This window comes from Lentinula edodes, assembly GCF_021015755.1.
Source record: "Lentinula edodes strain Le(Bin) 0899 ss11 chromosome Unknown C8R40scaffold_46, whole genome shotgun sequence".
NCBI classification, from domain to species: Eukaryota; Fungi; Basidiomycota; class Agaricomycetes; order Agaricales; family Omphalotaceae; genus Lentinula; species Lentinula edodes.
The window spans coordinates 162,264-179,227 of NW_025764352.1; the positions used below are offsets into that span (position 1 = coordinate 162,264).

Sequence of the window (16,964 nt, forward strand, 5' to 3'; positions counted from 1 at the left end):
GTAGTACGGTGTAGACGGAAGGTTATCGGGAAAGCAGTCATATGAGCGGTAATATAACCGCCCATATCTGGTGTTATGCAGGGTTAGGGCTTCAAATGCGGCTGTATCTGGGCTGTACAGCCAATACTCAGCCAATAGATCACTACACGGAGACCATTGGCAAGCACACCATCCATTCCAACAACACAATATCTTCATATTTATGGGCCAATCGCCACATGTGCCTTGTTTAGGAATATCTTGTTCATGCATTATTCCCGTCGCTAGCTTTATCCTGAATCATTGCGAGCTTCAAGTTGTTCGTCATCTATCAGGTCCCACCTTGTTCCTTCGGCTTGAATGGGATATCGTTCATATAAGGAGTGCAAAAAGGTGTCTCTCCAATAGCACACTGTTGTGCTATGGACTGCTATGTTTCTGGATCTGTAGGTCCACCTCCCTTCTGACTGCAATCCTCTGTTGAAAGCTCAACACACTTCCTTTGACTCATTTTCTTGTATCTCGGTGCACACCAAGTCAGCAGTGGTCCACGGAGCCTAACATTTATTCAAGTCCGATCCAGGCTTACAAATACAGCACTTCTTGAGTCACCGTTGAAGGCGTTGAGGCGTTGACTCCCTTGGAGTCTAAAACTTACAGTCAAATTCGCTGTGTCACCTTTTATCTTGCATAAAGGTGGTTGCAGGTTCAATGCACTCATTCAAATTCGGATCTTTCCCATCATTTCGCCTTCCAAATCCTCTACTCAAGTGATACTATGACGTTCTTCGCTGGTGCCACCAATTTCAGTATCAACAATGGTCCTGGTGGGAATGGTCCGATATTTCAACACTTTCGCGGTGATTGTCACTATATCTATCATTCTTCGTCTGTGAGGCAGAGCAGAACAACTGTTTCGAGTAGGTTAGTGACCAGTATAATCTTTGACTTGTACTTTGAAATCATTCTAATTCTTAGTGTTAGACCACTGGACTCATCAAGACGCCACAATGAATCCTTAGGAAATCTTCCTTCAACCATAAGTAATAGTCGAAGTGAAAGACTGGGAATAAATAGGAGCGAATCCAATGTTCACAATCATGTAGTGACATATCCACTCTATGAGTAAGTGTCTAACAACATGGGTTCCGGTCATCGTGTATTAACAGGGCAAGTAGCAGCTCTGGGACCAATGGAACAAGTTCGCCCCAGCCTAGCCGTCAAATAGGCGGTAATAGAAGAAGACAATCTCAAATTCGCCAAGATACCCCTTCGTGGACCGAATTGACTAGTCACGATTATTCAACCGATACGTGAGTCACTGATTTATTTATTGCCGCGGCACGCTCACTAGCGCATCCAACCTGCATGCATGAAACAGAGAGCGGCTGGAATACTACAACGTCAATGTAGGGCCCCCGGATTGGATTCACAACGCTCAAGACAATAGACTCTCGACATCTTTGCGTACTCGCGGAAATCGGATTTCAACCTATGACCAGGAGAGAGAACAATATCGCAGGAGTAGAGAGCGTTATCATTTAGAAAGGGAACAATACCGCCAGGAAAGAGAACGATATCGTCTGGAAAGAGAACGTGGCCGTCTTCAGAGAGGACAAAGCGGAACCTTACCCAACTTTAGCATCAATGGCGGTGTGTTCAACGTCGTCAACGGAGGTGTACAATCTTCCGGACAGGGGGCATTCGTAAATCGGGACCACTCCAACCGTCTCCATCACCACCTCGCAGAGCCATGGCAAAACTATTATGGAAATCCCGATGATTATATCCAGGTAGACGAAGACTATATTCCACCAGGGATGTTTGAAGAAAATGTCCAGCGGGATCCCGAGATTTTATATGAGGCCCCTGCTCCTTCGTATGCAGAGAGCGCGTTGGACATATTGCTTGAATCTGGAGGCCGCAAGACTGAGGAAGGTGGAAGTTCGGAAGCTGAAACTCCGTTGTACACTGAGGATGATATGGACCCTATTTCTGCTTATACTGAGGTTGATACTATGATTTAAAAATTGGTATTCGGGTATATCCTGTTAAGAATATTTTAGCACTCGTTTACTGTCACTATGTCACCTATAAAAATATGCTGTACTGATAACCTGCTACATTATTTCTCCAATGGATGCTCTTTTGATGGACTTCCGTATGTGCGTATGCCTGAGCATTGATTATCCTATCCTATCCTATCCTCTGCCAGTTCGTTCCATTGGATACAAACATCCTGAAATCAATTCGCTAACATCGAAAAAGATGAATTATATTTGACAGAAGATACTCTACGTATAGTAACTAGTACTATGTCTATATTTGATATGAATAAGTCTCGAATAGCGTATCGTATGATGAAATGGGCACCGTCATCCTGAAATCCAATTCTTTTCTGAAGTACAACATGAATAGGTTAGTATCCCCAATACTTCTTTTCAATCCAGCGTAAAGGAGGATAGATGATGGAAGAAAAAGCAAAAGCTAGCTCAAAACCTTGATTCGTCCGCCAATATCAGCATGGGGCACAACCAGGAATCAAAAAGACCATACTGACCAATATCACCCCCAAACTCAGGATCTCCGATCATTCCTCCGATAACACCAATATACCACGTCTGTGCCATCCCGAGTACTGCGCCTGCAACCCCGCAAGCCAACGCAACGAAGCTCGCAACACCCAAAGGAAGCTTACGCCAGTCACTGAAGTCCTCGGGATTATAGTTGGTCCATTTCCCATGACGGAAGATGAGATGCTCTTCGATGAGGATGGTGGAGAAGATGGCGAGCCAATAAGCCAAGATATTGAGCATGGTTTCAAGCCATTCTTCAAAATGGCTTGCACCGGCGATCGCCAGAACAATGTAGACGACACTGCCAATGATGACGATGAAGATTCGCGGTATGGCTTGGGCGTAGGGATGAATATTCTGCAATATGGTTGTTAAAAAAATTGGCGTCGAGACATAACGGAACGAACCTGGAAAGTCAAGGCCAGAGAGTACATGTTTGGGATATTGTTCGCGATGATACTCAATGCCATGATTACCAGAAGAAATGAACCGAATCCGCCCATTGGTCCAGCCAGACCAGCACCGAGCAAACCGCCTACTGAGTTTTCGGCATACGCATCGGCCCAAGTTGTCTTCTGATTGAAGGTAGTCATTGCCGCAGCTCCAAGGGTTTCCACAAGGATGAGTGGTAGATTAAGACCGAGGTATGTCCAGAAGAAAATCTTGACGGAGGACATGTCTTCAGGCATGCGAACAGTGTAATCTGCGGCCAAGCTGAACACATACTCAGGATATTTTCCCCGATAACGGAAGCAATGCAATGATTACCTTGTCCAACCAAGCGCAAATCCGGCTAAGGTGCATCGGTTCGGAAGTTGGAAGTCTGATAAACCGCAAAGATACGCACCAACTGTGGCGCCAAAAGAAATGATATCTCCAGCTTCGACCGTTCCCGAGCCACCGAAATCGCTTTCAGTAAACCGGGTAATTTGACCTGAGTATATAACGAAAATGATAGCAACCTGTATACCATACTTAGGTATAATCGAGTTAAAGGCTTTGCAGAATCACTTACAGGAACCCAAGCGTACTTCTCATACAAATGCACCACACGATATCCCATGAAGGATACCATGATCGTTCCGATAGCGATCACAATGATTGCAGCGGCGGTCGGAATTTGATGCCTAGTGCTTACAGCACGAAGGGTTTGTGCACCAACGATAGAGTTGACCACAGACCAGCCCACACATGCTATACAGTTGAGAATGATGGGGAATTGCGATGTAAAGTACCCGAAAGAAAATTTAGAAAGCGTAAGTTGACGGAGACCGAGCTTGGCACCCCAAGTGGAAAAGTAAGCCACGGGAAGGGTGCAAAAAAGGTTGAAGAAGATGATTGTCAGAGCAGCATCTTTAAGTCCTAGATAGAATATCGAGTTTCCTAAGCATCCAATGGAAAAGGTCGATATCTGTTCGGGGACGATTAGGACAGATTGTTGATGAGTGCCAATATACGAACCGTCATGTTAGCAGCCAGCCACATCCAGAATGGAGCCAGAGGGGCTAGGAACAAAGATTGAGCACAGATATCAGAGCTTTGAAAAAGTCATACATGTCTGGGTACGCTGGTCTGGAGGAACACGTTCAATACCATGCGCTTCGACCCCGTACTTGTCTAAAAATTCAACAATGGCCCAGAGTTTGGCAAACTTTGAGCGAGGGACATCATCGCTCAAACGTTCCAACGCGTTGGCCTCATGGATATCATCTCTATAATTCAGGGGAATATTAGATTCGTTCGTGAAGGAAGTACAATGACGAAACGTACGAAACACCATAGCTAGAAGACTTCTCTACGTCAAAGAGGCCAAACTTGGTGTTGGACATGTCAGCCAATATGATGTTTGAAGAAAGTGGGATGAGGGAGAGAGGCAAAGTAGCATATTATTGAGACCCAAATTTTTTTATCGGGGATTAGGGGAACATGGGGATGTTGCTGCCCGGAGCACATGGCATTCGCGTCTATTCGCGCCCGCCGTTGATGCGCTTTTCGGCCCCCACGACAGAAAATCGAATTCATTTCGAATTTTACTCGAGCGCCGTCCCTCCTCACTCCCCGCTCCTTTTTCTCCAGAGTCTATCCTTCCCCCTTGACAGGATCAGCAGTTGGTACCCGCAAAGTTCACCAAATGTCCTCAAAGAAGATGCAATAACTCTAGTCACAGCACAGTGTGAAACGTTAGGCCATTGTATGGTAAATCGATAAACAGTCTCACGGGGCAAAAAATCCAGTAATCGAGATATTGAGCAGAATCATTCTCCTTCATTATCTCGCTCTAGCTCGCTCCTGGCAACTATAGCAACTTATAGCCTCCTATATGACAGCCTATAGATCAGGATCTGCGCAGATTAGGTACACGGACGATAGGTCATCTCCCTCGCCTGGAAGTTTTCTGAATTTCCAATACCAATTCAGTGTCACACATAACGAAGCATGATAGCGGAAACTATATATCGTCCTCGCAAAAGTATCCATGATCAAGTTCTCCTCGGTTCCTCAATGGAGGTTGCCTTCCTCTTGATTGCATTCGTCATCGTCCAAATGTCCATCTTCCATGGTTGAATCCAAGTCTGCAGTATTTGAAATCACTGTCTCACTAATGAGGACCCCTCGTTTGTCGAATACTAGTTCAAGCTCAGGGTTAGAGGGCGCAAGAGTTCTGTTGTTCCCTATCGATCCATCGTCTTTCCCACATTGTTTGTCAGTTTGAGACGTTGGTGCTTCTGAAGAGCGTAGACATTCTTATCATGACTTTGGAGTTCAATCAATAGGGGTGCGTCGTCTGTCGTGATGAGGTGGTGAACTTGGTACCACTTGGTGAATTATAGGATGAGACAAATGAAAAATGAATTTATTGGAATGACGGTGATTGCGAAATATAGTAAAAAAAGTCGAGTCGATGATGTGGAAGGGACAAAATGGGGCCGTCAGCCAGCAGGGAATATTTTATGACACATCAGTAGCCCCAGTAAAATTTTTCGATCCATCGCAAAGGGGGGTAGACAATAGCAGAGAAAGCAAAAGCCAGCTCGAAACCTGCATCGAGTGTGTCAGCGAAGGGGATAGTGTAGGAAACATCTACTTATACTGACCAATATCACCCCCGAACTCAGGATTTCCGATCATTCCTCCAATGACACCAATATACCACGACTGGGCCATCCCGAGCACAGCTCCCGCAACCCCGCAAGACAACGCAATGAAACTGGCCACCCCCAACGGAAGTTTACGCCAGTTATTTTAATCCTCAGGATTGTAATTCGACCATTTTCCGCGCCGGAAAATGAGATGTTCCTCGATGAGGATAGCGGAGAAGATGGCAAGCCAATAGGCGAGGATGTCGAGCATAGTCTCCAGCCACCCGACAAAATGACTTGCACCTGCGATTGCGAGGATGATATAGACCACACTACCGATGATCACGATGAAGATTCGGGGTATGGCTTGCGCATATGGGTGTATATTCTTTAACAGACCGTTAGAGAAGAGTAATGCTGATGGACCGTTGAACAAACCTGGAAAGTCAAAGCTAAAGAATACATGGCTGGAATATTGGTCGCGATGATACTCAATGCCATGATTACCAGAAGAAATGAACCGAATCCGCCCATTGGTCCAGCAAGGCCGGCACCGAGAAGACCACCAACCGAATTTTCTGCGTACGCGTCTGCCCAGGTCGTCTTCTGGTTGAAAGTAGACATCGCTGCCGCACCGAGAATTTCCACGAGGATGAGTGGAACATTGAGACCGAGATATGTCCAGAAAAAAATCTTGACAGAGGACATGTCTTCGGGCATGCGAACAGTGTAGTCTGCCGCGTAGCTAAACGCAGTTTGTGGTTATTTTGTGATTTCAAGTCAAGTTTACTCACCTTACCCATCCAATCGCATATCCAGCTCGCAATGAAAACGTCAATTAGTTCCGAATTTAAATGGGAGCAATGCAGGGGACACACCGATCGTTGCACCAAACGAAAGAACGTTTCCAGCTTCAATGGTTCCCGAATTACGGAAATCGCTTTCGATGAAACGGTTAATCTGACCTAAGTATATAATGAAGATGATTGTGACCTAGATCTCATTCTCAGTGTGATAGAGAGGGCTCACAGAATCACTTACAGGAATCCAAGCATATTGCTCATACAGGTGAACCACACGATATCCCATGAAAGAGATCGTTATAGGACCGATAGCGATCACAACAATTGCAGCAGCGGTCGGGATTTGATGCGCTGTGCTTACAGCACGTAGAGTCTGTGCGCCAACAATTGAGTTGACCACGGACCAGCCAACACATGCTATACAGTTGAGGATGATGGGGACCTGCGATGTAAAATACCCGAACGAAAATTTAGAGAGTGTAAGTTGACGAAGACCGAGCTTGGGACCCCAGGTGGAAAAGTAAGCCACTGGAAGGTTACAAAGAAGATTGAAGAAGATGATCGTTAAAGCAGCATCCTTGAAGCCAAGGGAGAATACGGGGCCGCCTAAGCATCCGAGAGAAAAAGTCGCAATCTACACACAGGTGGCGCCATTAAACCTATTTTACATATCTGTGAAGGAACTTGTACCGTCATGTTAGCTGCTAGCCACATCCAGAATGCAGATAAAGGGTCTAACAGCGAAAAACGGTTAATGTGAACAGATAGACATGTGAAGATCATACACATCTGTGTTCGTTGGTCTGAAGGAACGCGTTCGATACCACGGGCTTCGACGCCGTACTTATCCAAAAATTCGACAATGGCCCAGAGTTTAGCAAATTTCAAGCGAGGGACGTTGTCGCTCAAACGTTCTAACGAGCTGGCCTCATCAACATCGTCTCTATTCAGGCGATAGGTAAGATACATGAGAGAAAAATAAGAAATGGCGTCGAAGACATACGAAGCACCCGGCCCATAACTGAAAGACTTTTCTGGGTCGCCTGATTTTGTGTCGGACATGTCATTCGGATGAGTTGAGAGAGTACTTTGAGAAGGTTAGATGATCCAAGGGTCTCTTATCTCTGATTTTATTCGGAGATAAAGGGAGCGTAAGATTGCAGCAGGTGACAATATTAAAAGTTACAATACTTCCGCATGTCGCCTCTCTACATCCATCCCAGCTATAAGGAGAAGATAACGAAAGCAACCAAGATGAGAAGCAAAATCAGTCAGACATACAGCCTCAGAATTCTCCTGCCCTTTGTCCTTGTCCTCCACAAAACATATACTCAGTGCTCAAGAGCAACTTCACGATGTTCGTGTTTTTGATCTTCGTAGTACTCTTGTGCGACGTTTTCGGATACGGATCCTCAAATGCTTGAATTCAAGATCGTAGTATTTGCAACTATTGAGCGGTTTTGACAACGAGGATCCTATTCTTCCAGGTCTAGGATATCTTCCGCGAAATCGAGCTCCCAGTCAGATTTTCCTATTGTCCCATTGTCTTCCGCACGATATTTATTACCTTGAGACATGATCGTAGTGAGACCGGACGAATTGTGAAGTTGCGGGTGAAGAGGTAAAGCATCAGCGTCAGCGTCAGCCCCCAAGTCGAAGTCAAACTTGACATCCATGGCGCTCATAAGCATGTCTGCGTCCAAAAAGGTATTTGAAGCCACGTTGTCTGAGTCCTTGAACGTGATTGATGTGTGCGCTTTGTGATAATTGAAAAACTTGATTGCAGAATCTGGTCCATGGGGTGTACGAGAACAGCGAGACTCATTAACATTATCGTTGTGGTTGCAGTTTCCGTTTTTGTGCTCATTTTGTGATAGATAAAATGAGATAGGCGATACTGGCAAGGCAGAAGAGGAAGAAGGGCCTGATTGCGAAGAGAGTAAGGTATGAAGTGCTGAAGAAGCCAAAGATGACTGAGTAGTCTGAGAAGAAGATTGAGAAGAGCTAAGTGTCGTGAAGGAGACACAATTTTGCTTTCCGCTAAAGGGGCGGTCGTCGTCGTCGTTATCCGAGAGAATGTCGCCTCCGAGCACTTCAGAATCGATAGCGTGATTTTTGATAGCTTCGTGGATGAGAGGAAAAGAGATGAGGATATGCTCTTGTTCTTGATCGGAGTTGTCGGACCCGAAATCGAGAGATGGTGGCTCCTTGAAGCGATCAGACCCAGATTCAGAATGCGAGGCAGTGAAATGGGCAAGAGGAGCAAAAGAAACAGAGGAGGAAGACCCATTAGCAGCACATATATCCATGCCTTTCATGTCGTCGTCCGATAGCAGGTGGTCTACACATTTTTGACTATCACGTAGTTCACTACCCGAGTCAATGTCCAAAACGTCGCCGGAGTAGTGTAAGGGGCACAGTGGGCCAGCGTCAACGTCCGAATCAATGTCCAGAACGTCAGAAAATGGGTGTTTTGAGATGTCTATTTCGTATTCCAAGATGTGATGAGGGCGTGGGACAGCCTGAGGTGCAGCATGCGGCAGGAGATCTAAGTAATCATCCATATCCAGAATTAAATCCGAATCCCGGTCCATGTTGAAATCCATTTCTACATCAGGCACGAAACTAGAGGCAAAGAAAGCGCGAGAAGCTGAAGGAACATTTCCTGCTTCGGATTCAGAGAAGATGGATGTGTGACACTCCAGATGGTTACAGTGCTCATTGGCCAGAGCCTCAAGGCTTCGGTGAGGGCGTGGAAGTCCAGGATCTGACGATAGACAAACCATTTCGTCGTCAGCATCAACAATAGCCTTAGAACCGTCATAAGCTGAGTCGTTCGCATCGGAATCAAATATCATATCTGAATGGGTCGTTGAAACTGCGGGAGTTGGAGAAGTAGCCAGAGAGTCATCCGCTGCCCAGTCTCTGTCCAGGAAGCCTTGTCTAAATAGGTCGAAAGCCTCATCGTAATTGCGACCTGGAATGGATGATGTATGGTCGCCTTCATCGTATCCAACAAATTCCGCAGGTTCAGCGTCATTTGTATAAGAGGATTCGGCTGAGTAGTCGCGCGAGAGCTCCTCGTCATCATGTGTATCCGTATTGGTCATCGGCAGAATGGGTGTGGTCTATGCGAACGCATGAACTTTCAGAAATGCGAGTTGTAGTATGGCTCACCTTAAACATCGGGCGTTTGACTCCGTTGCAGAATAACTTCTCCAGAGAGAGGCAGAAGGCTGTCTCACTGTTCAGTTTTGGAGGCCCAGCGTCTTCGGCATCGGCATCGTCCAGATAAGCTGCAAGCGCAGTCGAGGAAGAGGTATATGCGGTTTGCTGTTGTTTCTGAAGCACCTACAAAGCAATGTCATGGATGTGAAAAAATAATCATTGAACAAGTACTTTTGTGAGCTGCTTGAATTTTGCACGAAAGGCTGGATTTTGTGACCGTTGTGCCATTTCGTCTATGGACCGGAAGATGTTAGAGAAGTATAATGCTTCGATATCCAATTGCTGCTCAACAATAAGTTTCCCAGTATGACTTGACACACAGGAAGCTCAAATACCTGACATAGAGAGCCGAATACAAGAGGATATTTCCTGGAAAGCAAACACTTATGTATGAGCTTCTGAGGGGTGAAACGATTGAAAGCGTACTTGACAAGATGGTGAGTAAGGAAACGTTTCAAGATATTATCTAAGAGACTCATGTATGGCAAAGACAGTCGAGAGGAGAACAAAGTATTGTCGGTTTCTTTGGTGGTCGTTACCGAATATTGCATGTGAATGGAGCGTAGTGTCACGCGTACTGGGACACTGTCGTGAAAAGGAATGCGATTGCGATTAGTCCTGACATTGACTGAAGGAAATCTGAATAAACGATGCGTATTAGGCAAAAATAACACGTACTACTGGGAAAAGGATCAGCACCCTCTCCAATGTATAATTTGGACATGAAACTCAGGCCGAGTTGGTCCGCGTTGGCCCGCAGAAAGTCTACAAAGTGCTGAGCAAGTTGAGACTTGATAAGCACTTCGGAAAGTATCCGTTTCCGATTGAGCATTGCCGACAATGAGAAAACGATGGTCGAGGCTGGCACGATGGCGACATTTTCCGGGAATCTTGATTTTTTCGCAGATAAAGAATTATCAAAGTCTTTGTGAGTAAGATAATGCTTTGAGCTAAGATTGAGTACAGTGTCTCTGTCTGCTGTGCGCAATTTAGAAGTACATTCAAAGGACGGCATTGCTGGAAGGGGCTACATAAAGAAGAGAATGGTGCACCGTGCAGTGTTTGTGCTTCAGCGATTAGCTAATATATCACACTGCCACAAAGCTATTGAACGTCCGATTCTTCACAGCGGTCTGTCTCTACTTGCCTTCGTTTTCTGCTCCTTCTTCCAGACTCCCGCATCCAGCGGGGTCAATCAAATTCAATCTTTGAGATGGTTGATATTTCTCCTGATCATTGAACAACTGTTCATTGCTAATCGATTGCTCTAATCAGGCCAGTGAGCTCGACCAGAAGATTCAAGATGTCTTCAAACACATCCAAACAGAGCGAAAGATCTTAGAGGCTTCTCAGCTCCTACGACAGGCAACGACTAACCAGGATGTTTTACGAAGAAATGATGCCAAGATCAGAGAAACTGAACGATCCCTTTCATATTTCGAAGAGACACTCCGCGAGCTTCAGGCTCGCAAGATGCAGCAGAATGAGCCTGGACGCTCTTCCGGTCCTCAGGTGACATTCAACAAATACCTTCTCTAACCCAACGATTCACCCAAATCATTCAGGTTCCTCCGAAGGAAGACCGATACGGCCGCGACAACCCAGCGGACACGTCCATGAAGCGTTCTCTTGATTCAAGTGCTTCCGGATCGCCCCAAACCAAAGCATACTCTAACCTCGATCTAATTAAAGCCGAGACTCCCCTTACATCAGCTAAAATCTCGAAAATGCTGCATCAGCTCGAGTTCAAACTTCAAGTCGAAATGCAGTACAAGAGAGGCATCGATAAGATGGCAAAACTATACCAGGCTGATGGAGACAAGAAATCGAGGCAGGACGCGGAGAGCAAGAAGGTAGAGAGTGAGAAGAAAATACAGCTTCTTCAATTGGCTCGAAAACGGTACAAAAATCTGCATGTTTTGGACGATGCCCTCGCCGAGGAAGAGGAAGAACCTAGTGCGTTTACATCTGCATTGAAATTTCCGCTCCCTCTATAACTTGTACCCCTTCAGACGGTACAGGAATCGAAGGAGAACGGAAAGAAAACCTCCGAGCAAAACCTTTATCAGGTATTCTCTCAGTCACTGTTCGAGGTGCCAGAGAGCTAGACCACGCACCCATCGTTACTCGATTCCGTTCATCCAAAAACCAAGTCGTCGAAACCTCCGTATCACTCAAAGTCGAAGGCACCCAACTAGCTCGATCACATCCTTCCCGCACAGATCGCTGGAATGAAGACTTTGAAATCACTGTCGACAAGGCAAACGAAGTCGAAATTGCCGTTTACGACAAGCAAGTCGGCGAAACACACGCGGTTCCTATAGGTCTATTATGGATCCGCATCAGTGATCTTGTCGAAGCTCTGAGAAGGCAAAAGGTATTTATGGAGAGCGGACAGGGTGGCTGGGTCACTGCTGGCGCTATGCATGGTGATGCTGGTCATCCAAACTCGGCGGACCTGAATGCCCCTCTCAGCTTTGGCGCTGCTCCTCCTGGTGGCTTTGGTCCTCAGGGAGGCATGGGAGATGGTATACCACAACAACCATCTGAAGGTATCGAAGCATGGTTTGCAGTCGAGCCTGCAGGTGCTATTCTCTTGCACTTGAACTTTGGTGAGTCTGTCGCAAACATTTCATGTTAATGCGTGGACGCTCATCGACAAATAATCAGTCAAGGAAAACGTCCGAAAACGCCAGATCGATGCACCTCTCGGCGGTCTAGGTCGTCAAGGCGCTGTGCGTAAACGGAAGGGCGAAGTACATGAGATGAACGGGCACAAGTTTGTTCAAAAGCAGTTTTATCAGCTCATGCTCTGCGCATTTTGCAGCGACTTCTTACTTAACGCCACGGGTTACCAGTGCGAGGATTGCCGTTACACATGTCATAAGAAGTGCCATGAAAAGGTTGTCACGAAATGTATCTCAAAATCCAATACTGGAGTAAGTGCTCTCAGTGACTGTTTATAAACAGAAATTCAAATTGCACCATTCTAGGATGACGAGGAGAAGATCAATCACCGTATCCCTCATCGATTCGAGCCTCTTACCAACATTGGTGCAAACTGGTGTTGTCACTGTGGATACATGCTTCCGCTTGGTCGTAAGAACGCACGTAAATGTTCTGAATGCGACCTAACCTGTCACGCTAATTGCGCGCACCTCGTTCCGGACTTTTGTGGTATGTCGATGGAGACCGCAAATACTCTCCTATCGGACATGCGGGATATCAAGAAACACAGGGCTCAGCGTCCCTCTCAACCATCTGCGCCCCAACAGCCTTCACGTCACAGCCCTCCCGCGGATACTATGGGACGTTTGAAGCTTTCTGGTGCTCCTGAGCCCGAGGCAGATCCGTTTGGTCGTCAACAACCTTCGCTACCCGCTACCCCGCCCAGCGGATATCCCCAGGCTCCGTATTACCCTCAGCAGCAGCAACAACAACAGCCCCCGCTCAGCGGGCCTCCTCCTGGCGCAAGACCACCATCTGCTGGTGTTAAAGCACCACCAGCATACGCCCAAGAACCTCAGCGTCCTCAGACAGGTCCTTATGAACAACTGCAACCTGGTGCTTATCCGGTATGTGAAATTTTATTTTTCGTACTCGCTGCTGGATAGGTTTGGTTACTCAGGGTACTCGTCCGCCTGGACCTCCATCCCCGGTGCAAACAAAGATAGGCCTTCCTTCATCGCCAATGCAACAACAACGACCGCCTGATCGTTCCAGCACAGTTTTACCGACGGCGCAAACACCACCTCAACAGCCGCAGATCCAAATACAACAACAACAGCAGCAGCGTCAGCCTGTCCGACAACAAACTCAGAGACGCAAGGTCGGCTTGGACGATTTCAATTTCTTAGCTGTACTGGGTAAAGGTAACTTTGGTAAAGTCATGTTGGCTGAAGAGAAGAAAACGAATGGGCTTTATGCGATCAAGGTCTTGAAGAAGGAGTTCATCATTGATAACGATGAGGTTGAGAGGTTAGCTAACGTTGATGCATTGCATGGCAGCTTGCACTAACGATTGCATAGCACCCGATCAGAGAAGCGTGTATTCTTAGCTGCTGCTAAAGAACGACATCCGTTCCTGCTTGGGCTGCATTCATGTTTCCAGACCGAGACACGAGTGTACTTCGTTATGGAATATGTCAGCGGTGGTGATCTCATGTTGCACATTCAACGAAAGCAATTTTCGCTACGACAAGCCAAGTTTTACGCATCAGAGGTACTTTTAGCATTGGAGTATTTCCATTCGCAAGGCATTATCTATAGGTCCGTTTGAATCGTTATGAACTTCCCGCAGCTGACCTTAATGTTGTGCTTAATAGAGATCTGAAGCTAGACAACATCTTGCTTACGTTGGACGGGCATGTTAAAGTTGCTGATTACGGTCTTTGCAAGGAGGAAATGTGGTTTGGTCAGACGACGAGTACTTTTTGTGGGACGCCCGAGTTTATGGCTCCGGAGGTGTGTAATGAAAATCTACAACTTGATGCATGGTTTATAATTCTTCGATCAATAGATTTTACTTGAGCAACGCTACGGTCGTGCCGTGGATTGGTGGGCGTTCGGGGTCCTTACTTATGAGATGTTACTGGGACAGTCGCCGTTCCGTGGTGACGATGAGGACGAAATCTTCGACGCTATATTGGAAGACGAGCCTTTGTATCCCATCACTATGCCTCGTGATGCTGTTTCAATCTTGCAAAAGGTGAGATGCTCTCATTCTTCCTCGGTCTCGAGTGTGTATGACATTCTGTGTAGTTGTTAACCCGCGATCCCAATCGTCGATTGGGTTCAACCAAGGAAGACGCAGAAGAAATCAAGAGACAGCCTTTCTTCAAAGATGTTAGCTGGGATGACGTTGTTAACAAACGAATACCTCCTCCTTATTTCCCGACTATCGTAAGTCTGCTTCGGGTTGCCCACGTCAACGATTCAATGGATCTAATTTTCCTTCAGAATGGAAGTGCTGATACCAGTAACTTTGATGAAGAGTTCACTCGTGAACAACCGACTTTGACCCCCGTTCATGGGCAGTTGTCGTCTCGTGATCAAGCCGAATTCAATGGTTTCTCCTACGTCGCTTCTTGGGCCGATATATGATGACAATAGTCCCTCTTATCAATAACGCAAGGTGTACGATCCGCTCGGTGTTATCATGAATTGTATACTTTGAACACGAAGATAGTTCAGTTCGTAAATAAGTATCATTAGCCCACATAATGTTATTTCCTTTCTATCTTTCTTTATATAGGCCATTCTTTCATCAATCTCTGCCCCCAGATTCCTCCCTCTTGGACAGAGTTACGAAACGACTCTCCTTGCCTTCCCCTCCTTCTGCGATTCAGCCTATTTTGGTGCGAGATCAGGTTGCATGGCGAAAAGGTTAGCGACTAGGATGAAGCTTGTAAAGGTTTGCAATATCGACTTGGTCACAGTTGGCGGTGTCGGTGTTGGGTCCTGGTCGAGGATCCTAGAACAACGGGGATATAGTTGTATCTCTAAATTTTCACGATAGAGAAGGAGAGAATAGATAGAGTTGTAGAATTTTCCGGTCATAATGATATGAGTATAAGGACTGAATAATTTCATAAAGTGTATTTCTCACCTAATCTTCTCCTCTTTCACTTGAGAACATGGCCTCCAGTACCAGGTAGTCCGGGAGGCTTTTCTTCCATGGTAGTATTGCCTTCAGGTAAGTCGGACTGCTTCATAAGATCGTGAAAGCATAGCCAAAGGGCAGCTATAGTTTCGTATTCTCTGGTCATTCCTAACACCTCTTCGAGTTTCCTATTTAGACCGTTGGTGGTGGATAAAAGCTCTTCAAAACCCTAGTACAATAATGACATTAGTTTGAAGCTACAGTGAAATATGTTTGGTAGAATCACTGAAGTTATTTCTCTGGAGAGTTTGTCGCGTTCTTTCTCGAAATAAGTTCCCTCTTCAAGTTGAGCCATGACGGTACGGGATGAGTTAGCATAACAACATTACGGTTGCCGGATAGTTCATGGTCTAAATCGGACCGGATCATTTTCAATTTTCGATTTGCGGTTTTCAATTTGCGAGGAAGAAGTCGATAGACTTAGATTGGAGGTGCTTATACGCAATGTACAATGGACATAATCGGTATGATAGTACATGCACAATAGTTATAATGCAGTTGTACAGTGTCAAATTTTCTATGCAGCCTATGAGGGCCTCGGTGAATTACCGTGTCGCGTCCATGTGACACGGGACGCAAAAGCCATGGCAGTTCAAATGAACTGCCATTAAGGCATCACAGTTGGCATCCGGTCGTGACCGGTTATGTTGCAAGCGCAGCGGTCCGTTCGATCATGAACCTTGATAAATAACAGAAAACAACAATGTAAATTCCAAGCTGAATATATAAGCTATGTCCCAAAATTTTGCAAGTCATTTGTTTACTCCAACAATCCTCTTTATGTATGCAGTATAAGAAGACCATCATAAGGTTGAGGTTAGAATTGTTTTACAACTAAGCCACAAAACCAGTTTATACAGGCTGGTAGACATATCCCACATACATGAACATTATCTCACACTACATGCTTCAAATAATAGAGTTGATTGTAAGATGAACCTATCAAATTTAATTCATGATTTTTTCTGTTAGCTGAAATATTTGTAGAAGTTGTTTGTAAGGCATAATTTATCTGTTCAGGTATGCATATTTTTCTGTTACTCAGAGGTGGTTTGCTGACAATGTGCAAATGTTACATAAGCTGAGCAACTGTATAAACAGTTTTACACTTATCAACTATTTCTGCAATATTTTGAAAGGTCTCAAAGCAATGGCAAAATGTACATTATCTGTAAGTAGAGGCTGGTAAGCAACAATCTCATGCAATAAATGCACTTCTTGATGGACTATTTGAATACTTGCTCAGCTGGACAGCACTATCATTGACTCTAAAGTTATTATAGAGTCCTGGATTGGCAAAATTTCTAATCATTTGCAAAACATTTCTTTTTTTTCTGCATCTCCTTTTTTTAGTTTTGTTTGAAGCTAAAAACACCATTAATTTACTTAACTTACTAAGGCTGCTACAGTTAGACATCAATAAATAATGAAATTGCTGCACAACAAAATGTAATCATAGTATGTGACTCAATATATTCCATACAATGAATGAGTTTGGTGCAGCTGGAGTGTGCAGGTGAGTTTTTGTTCTTTTAGCACTCATGGATTCAATTCCTTATCTCATTATAATTAACAGTCCTTATTACTGATCCAAATGAAGCATGAACTGTTGTTATTACAACTGCATAATTATTAA

At 45.3% G+C, this 16,964-nt stretch overlaps 7 protein-coding genes across 7 annotated transcripts; 3 read left to right on the forward strand and 4 right to left on the reverse strand.

Annotated features, from left to right (window-relative positions):
- The first annotated feature begins 98 nt into the window (after positions 1-98).
- C8R40DRAFT_650573 (uncharacterized protein) lies at positions 99-649 on the forward strand. The gene is made up of 2 exons (XM_046235773.1): positions 99-425; positions 524-649. Exons 1-2 carry the CDS (start codon positions 203-205, stop codon positions 538-540), a joined length of 240 nt encoding a protein of 79 aa, XP_046081384.1. The 5' UTR covers positions 99-202; the 3' UTR covers positions 541-649.
- On the forward strand, positions 553-2,195 carry C8R40DRAFT_650517 (uncharacterized protein). Its single transcript, XM_046235772.1, has 4 exons — positions 553-903; positions 964-1,104; positions 1,158-1,292; positions 1,361-2,195. The coding sequence occupies exons 1-4, from the start codon at positions 758-760 to the stop codon at positions 2,004-2,006; spliced, it is 1,068 nt and encodes a 355-aa protein (XP_046081385.1). The 5' UTR covers positions 553-757; the 3' UTR covers positions 2,007-2,195.
- Positions 2,196-2,398: 203 nt separating this feature from the next.
- C8R40DRAFT_1175775 (permease for cytosine/purines, uracil, thiamine, allantoin-domain-containing protein) lies at positions 2,399-4,384 on the reverse strand (the record flags this gene model as incomplete). Its single annotated transcript, XM_046232384.1, has 9 exons — positions 2,399-2,478; positions 2,540-2,912; positions 2,963-3,269; positions 3,324-3,348; positions 3,403-3,517; positions 3,571-3,966; positions 4,017-4,060; positions 4,110-4,267; positions 4,326-4,384. The coding sequence occupies 9 exons, from the start codon at positions 4,382-4,384 to the stop codon at positions 2,399-2,401; spliced, it is 1,557 nt and encodes a 518-aa protein (XP_046081386.1).
- Positions 4,385-5,514: 1,130 nt separating this feature from the next.
- C8R40DRAFT_1073361 (permease for cytosine/purines, uracil, thiamine, allantoin-domain-containing protein) lies at positions 5,515-7,500 on the reverse strand (the record flags this gene model as incomplete). The annotated part of the gene is made up of 9 exons (XM_046226556.1): positions 5,515-5,594; positions 5,651-5,763; positions 5,824-6,023; positions 6,074-6,380; positions 6,430-6,454; positions 6,514-6,595; positions 6,677-7,072; positions 7,129-7,381; positions 7,442-7,500. The coding sequence occupies 9 exons, from the start codon at positions 7,498-7,500 to the stop codon at positions 5,515-5,517; spliced, it is 1,515 nt and encodes a 504-aa protein (XP_046081387.1).
- A 413-nt stretch (positions 7,501-7,913) lies between these two features.
- Positions 7,914-9,894, reverse strand: C8R40DRAFT_1073362 (uncharacterized protein; the record flags this gene model as incomplete). Its single annotated transcript, XM_046226557.1, has 3 exons — positions 7,914-9,566; positions 9,616-9,789; positions 9,838-9,894. The coding sequence occupies 3 exons, from the start codon at positions 9,892-9,894 to the stop codon at positions 7,914-7,916; spliced, it is 1,884 nt and encodes a 627-aa protein (XP_046081388.1).
- Positions 9,895-10,771: 877 nt separating this feature from the next.
- C8R40DRAFT_1126815 (uncharacterized protein) lies at positions 10,772-15,252 on the forward strand. The gene is made up of 13 exons (XM_046229042.1): positions 10,772-10,882; positions 10,942-11,178; positions 11,232-11,622; positions 11,679-12,278; positions 12,337-12,605; positions 12,660-13,241; positions 13,295-13,644; positions 13,696-13,935; positions 13,992-14,130; positions 14,186-14,374; positions 14,428-14,568; positions 14,626-14,866; positions 14,921-15,252. Exons 1-12 carry the CDS (start codon positions 10,880-10,882, stop codon positions 14,767-14,769), a joined length of 3,285 nt encoding a protein of 1,094 aa, XP_046081389.1. The 5' UTR covers positions 10,772-10,879; the 3' UTR covers positions 14,770-14,866; positions 14,921-15,252.
- Positions 15,253-15,290: 38 nt separating this feature from the next.
- Positions 15,291-15,623, reverse strand: C8R40DRAFT_1057234 (DASH outer kinetochore protein; the record flags this gene model as incomplete). Its single annotated transcript, XM_046225134.1, has 2 exons — positions 15,291-15,497; positions 15,555-15,623. 2 exons carry the CDS (start codon positions 15,621-15,623, stop codon positions 15,291-15,293), a joined length of 276 nt encoding a protein of 91 aa, XP_046081390.1.
- Between the last annotated feature and the right edge of the window lie 1,341 nt (positions 15,624-16,964).

Bases quoted from the DNA above. Each gene is read 5' to 3' on its own strand.
- C8R40DRAFT_650573 (XM_046235773.1), top strand. From the start codon at position 203: ATGGGCCAATCGCCACATGTGCCTTGTTTAGGAATATCTTGTTCATGC.
- C8R40DRAFT_650517 (XM_046235772.1), top strand. From the start codon at position 758: ATGACGTTCTTCGCTGGTGCCACCAATTTCAGTATCAACAATGGTCCT. The intron at 904-963 runs GTTAGTGACCAG...TCTTAGTGTTAG, and splicing joins AGAACAACTGTTTCGAGTAG to ACCACTGGACTCATCAAGAC. The intron at 1,105-1,157 runs GTAAGTGTCTAA...CAGGGCAAGTAG, and splicing joins GTGACATATCCACTCTATGA to CAGCTCTGGGACCAATGGAA.
- C8R40DRAFT_1126815 (XM_046229042.1), top strand. The intron at 11,623-11,678 runs GTGCGTTTACAT...GTACCCCTTCAG, and splicing joins CGAGGAAGAGGAAGAACCTA to ACGGTACAGGAATCGAAGGA. The intron at 14,131-14,185 runs GTGTGTAATGAA...TTCGATCAATAG, and splicing joins CCGAGTTTATGGCTCCGGAG to ATTTTACTTGAGCAACGCTA.